General features: G+C 35.3%; 1 protein-coding gene across 1 annotated transcript; it reads right to left on the reverse strand.

The window, feature by feature from the left end:
* Positions 1 to 2,456: 2,456 nt before the first annotated feature.
* On the reverse strand, positions 2,457 to 4,163 carry LOC130966608 (putative ubiquitin-conjugating enzyme E2 38). Its single transcript, XM_057891424.1, has 4 exons — positions 4,076 to 4,163; positions 3,840 to 4,003; positions 2,572 to 2,706; positions 2,457 to 2,486 (listed from the first exon to the last, which is right to left on the reverse strand). Exons 1-4 carry the CDS (start codon positions 4,161 to 4,163, stop codon positions 2,457 to 2,459), a joined length of 417 nt encoding a protein of 138 aa, XP_057747407.1.
* Positions 4,164 to 4,779: the final 616 nt, after the last annotated feature.

Genomic DNA, 4,779 nt, shown 5'->3' on the forward strand with positions numbered 1-4,779 from the left:
CCTCTCAGCCCCCATGTATATCGGGTTGCTAATTTTGGAATTAGCTATAGAGATTTTTTGATAAAGATCTTTCACCTTACAACTTTGGATGTTATATCCTCATTTGTATACGTTTCCAATGAAATCACAAATAAAAAAAAGAAATTGAATTAAAATTATGAGCAATGTTCGTTTGTAACCATAAATAGATATTTAAAAATAAAAATAATTTATTTTAATTAAATTTTTTTTGCAGGAGGAGTGTATGATTTTAAGAAAAGCAGTAGCCATTTTTTTCTGCCTTTTTTTAGGCCAAAAAAAGGAAGGTATCCATAACTTTCTTGCCCTATTTATGTTCGACTCTTTTTAGGAGCTTAGGGTGGGACACTTCACTTTTTTGAAACAGTTTCAAAAAAAATGGAAGGTACCCATAATTTTCTTACCCTATTTATGCTCGACTCTTTTTAGGAGCTTGGAAGGTGGGACACTTCACTTTTTTGGAACTATTTTGTATTACAAATTTCTTAAAATGCATCACTCACATTTTTTGAGTGTATGATTGCTAAAGCAATTTTCTCATGTATTGCAGGATGCTTGCAGAATAATATAACATAAACATTGGCTCTTGATAAATAAGCCTTTTGGAATTAAAATTCTAACTTCTAAAACTGAGATTAGGCATAGTACTACTTAACGTACTTGAAATTGATGGGGCCGATGGTTGTTCCATGATCTGGGTCCAGCAAGATGCTGTGTCCGCTGGGATGTACCTCAGAAACAATGTAAGGACCCTCCCATTTTGGCAAAGACATCTTCCTCATTACTACGTCTACTGATTTTTAGTACTAGATCTCCCTCTAGGAACACCCTGGACCGAATGTACTTGTCATAAGCTAATGCCAGTCTCCGGTGATATTCTTCCATCTTCCTTCCCACAACTTCTCTTTTTTCTTCCAACTGTTGCAACTCAGCTTCACGATCCCTTGACTTTTAGAATACGCGTCACCTCCCTACAAGTAACTGGGGTGTTCTCGTCTTCCTCCATATTCTCCAGATTCGCGAACATAGGTAGTGAGGGGGTTCTATACCTCGTTTGATCTCTAGCTATCACGTCGAAGTGTTCCTCCCCAGTGGAGTCGCCAGATGATTCAGGTGGGTTTCGTGAAAAATAGATTAAGTGAAAAATAATAGTTAAGATGAGAGATTCGGGGTAAGTAAACTTGTGAGGAAAACACTTCTATTAATGGCAGATAAGCAATACGAGAACTAATGATGAGAAATAGAGGTGGAGAACAAGTGTCGAGACCTCCACTAATGTCTCAAGAGGATGAATGAGCTTTGTTTAAAGTGCACATGGGTTGGTTAATGGTTGTCAAGTATTTTGGGGGAACACCAGAATGCCAGTTTTTACTCGTGAAGGTGGTGAATGAAATGAAGAACAATGAAAGAAAATTTGGGTAGAGGAAAAGATGGATTTTTTAGCTTATTAGCTTCAGAAGTCAGAAAGATTTAGAAGAAGGTGAAGGTGAAAGTGAAAAGTAGTGAAAGTGAAGAAGAAGATGATCGTAATGGTAGTGGTGCTTTACAGAGGTGGCTTGTGGTCCTTTTTATAATGTAAAACCATGATGAAGAAGAAATCTATTGTCCGATGGGTTTTAATCTGATATTTGGTTTACTACTTTTTTCAAAATATCTTTAGGTGTTCCTGTCACCTCAAGTTTTGTCAACTGAAAAGGTAGGAAGTTGATTCTCACACGTTAAACCAAAGCTCCTGACATGTGACATTAGTGAAGGGACATCTAGTTTAATTTCTTTTAACTAGATGACACCTTTAGACTCCAAATCCAACCAATCCACTTCCACCAATATAATTCTCACGAGAAATTCAACTCCTCAATGTGTTCTTTTGGATTCCATCCTTTTAGCCTAATACCTTTAGGAGAAACTTAACTCTTTTTTTTACCATATTTGTAGGTCATTATAAAAATTAATTATATACAAAAAAAGTTTATATTTTTAGTACACAATTAATATCAAAACTATCAAGACAATACCATATTCAAAGAATGAGAAAAAGAAATTTGTTCTAGATGCCAAACCTTTGGAGGTTTGAGCATCATATACATCATTGTCTTCAAGGATAAAAGAAATGCATTATCAATGTACTCCTTAGATCTTCTATGCCCATCTCGACTGGCTCCATATGATTCTGGGTAGGAAAAGTCTAGGGGGTCAGCAATTTTATTGCATTTTGGCCAGCATGTAACCAGCAGAGAAATGTGAGCCATTGGATGAAATCTCACACCAATCTCATACCATCAAATCATCATTGATGGCTAGTTGATGGCTATCAATCACAAATATTGCTGGCCCCCTAGCATTGCTCTTCTGGGTATCCAGGCTCATTATCCCTACCTTGCCAAGTGCCAGAAAGACTAAGGCAGACTGTTCCACAGTTATATAAATTTGGATTTATCCTAATGGCCACCGGAGTGGTAGTAAACTTTCTGCAGTAAGATAATACAGGTTTACATCACATACAGCAAAAGGAACCTTCTATAACACGTGGAATATTTAAGAGATGATACATACCGGGGGAGAAGCAGGATAGTTATCAGGAAAGGAGCAATCAAAAAAGAAAAGACCATCGTGGTATGGAGTGCCTTGAGGTCCAATGATGGCAGCCCTCAGAAGCTGCATCCTGGATTCACTAACTTTTAACAAATACTGTTTCGGCAAAAATAAGTTTGTGAAATGCATATGCATACCTTACCATATAGCAAACATTATTTTTATAGATGCAGGACATAGTGGATTACTTAAAAAAGGAATACCTGGCGAATCAGGGGCGCAGGTAGGTATAAACAAAGGGGGGCAATGGCCCCCCCCAAAATTTTAGCTTTTATTCAAAAAAAAAAAAAAGTCTGATCCCCCTTTTTTTATTTCTCAGCCCCCCTCTCTCTTTTTGTTTTATCTTTTCCAATCCCCCTCCCCCTCTCACTTTTAATTTCTACAAAACCCAGCCCAATAGCCCATCTGCCCATTCCCTATCCCTTTTCTATTTTCCAATCCTTATCTCTTTTTTATTTCCCAACGTATAATCACTAATCAGTTCCCCAATCCCCTTTTTCTATTTTTCAACATACAACCGGTCTCTTCCTCTCCCTCTCTTCCCACCTTGGCTTTCAAAAAATTTAGGTAACAATTTTTTCTATTCTTCTTCTTCTTTATCTCTTTAATCTTCTTATTTTTTACAATTTTACCTTTTTAACTCTTTTTTTTTGTTTTTTGCAGATTAAAAAAAAAGAGTAGTTTAACAAGTGATTTTTCACTCCTCTTTCTCAAAAAAGGTTCTATTTTTATTCTTTTTTATATATTTAGTTATTTACTTAATTAGTTAATTTATTATTATTTGTTAATTAAGTTTATGTTATTATATGTTAGTTTGTATATTTAGTTTTTTTTATTAGTTAACTATTTAATTACAATTTTATATTATTTATACTAAGATGTTAGTATTATTGTTCTGAATTTTAATATTTTATTTTAATGATACAAAACTGTAAGTAGTAATTTTTATATATTATTGTCTTATTTTGATTGAGATTATATATATATATTTTTTTTAATTTTATCAATAGAAATAGTAATATAAATTATAACACCGCCCCCCCTAAATAGTTAGCCTGGCTCCGCCCCTGTGGCGAATTCCCCTAAAAATTTTCCACTCCTCCTGGATTCTTTTGGCCAGTTCTTGGGTCGCTGTAGGGAACATTCAAGAAAGAGCGAGAGCAAACAATCAAAAGCTTGAACATTAGGTTGGTAGATATAACTTAGAAACAGTTTTCCAATATCATTACCTGCACCTCTGAAGTACCCTGCTTATCAAAGAAATGATCAGGAAAAGAATCAACAACATCAAATTGCTTAAATTGCCAATATTTTTTGCATGACAATATCATCCTTGGCTTCTGCTTTTCCATGGGAACTTGATCCTTCAGAAGCACCAACTTGCTTGCATTCACTTGAACCAATATCCTTCAATCAAAGCAGTAAAAAACCCCAGTAGGTAAATTGTCAAATTGATCCTGCATACTTGAATAAACATCATCGTAGAAGTCCTCACTGTAATCAAATTCAGAGCCATAATCAGGATCTTCATCCATTTCATCTTCATCAATCATATCCTCATCATCCTAACATGAAATATCATCATAACCATTGGGATTGTTTGAATTGAGCGATCCTGAGGTGGAGCTCTTGCAGAGGTCACCACTACCAAAGGACTCTCCCACATTCATAAGAGTTTTCATTGTCGCCTACAATGGCATCCTGACAAGAGAAGAAAAAACACATGTGAGCTCCTCCATGAGGTAATAAAATCATGATAGATATGGTTTCACTTTCACATTCCCAAATAGTTCTTTACACACTATTACAAGCATGATGAGCTTACCATACAAATTGTTACACTCTTTAGAGACAATAGTCGTAAGCATTTAAAGTTTAGGGCATTGCAAACTATAGTGTTGGAAATTTGGTTCAGTTACAATTGAGTATTGAAAATTAAAGACATAAACTTGTCCACGCTGATTTGAAACGGTAAGGAAAAAAAAATCCCAGTAATCATTGACCATAAATTTAATTTGCAGTAACATTCAGAAGAGGATTATAAAAATGATGAGTCATAACAATGAAGAGGAACTTTGAGACATCATTTTTTTAAGCCTGCAAAGGCCAAAAGCATTCATGGAAGAGGAAAGGCTCTAAAAGACATTTTTGTGCATAGCAACGCTGACG

The sequence above is a fragment of the Arachis stenosperma genome, chromosome 3, assembly GCF_014773155.1.
Source record: "Arachis stenosperma cultivar V10309 chromosome 3, arast.V10309.gnm1.PFL2, whole genome shotgun sequence".
Taxonomy (NCBI): Eukaryota; Viridiplantae; Streptophyta; class Magnoliopsida; order Fabales; family Fabaceae; genus Arachis; species Arachis stenosperma.

Excerpts from the sequence above, each read along its gene's own strand:
- LOC130966608 (XM_057891424.1), bottom strand. The coding sequence starts at position 4,163 with ATGATTGATGAAGATGAAATGGATGAAGATCCTGATTATGGCTCTGAA. Across the intron at positions 2,707-3,839 it reads AGGGTACTTCAGAGGTGCAG|TATTTGTTAAAAGTTAGTGA; the intron begins GTAATGATATTG and ends TTGCCGAAACAG. Across the intron at positions 2,487-2,571 it reads ACTATCCTGCTTCTCCCCCG|AAAGTTTACTACCACTCCGG; the intron begins GTATGTATCATC and ends ATCTTACTGCAG.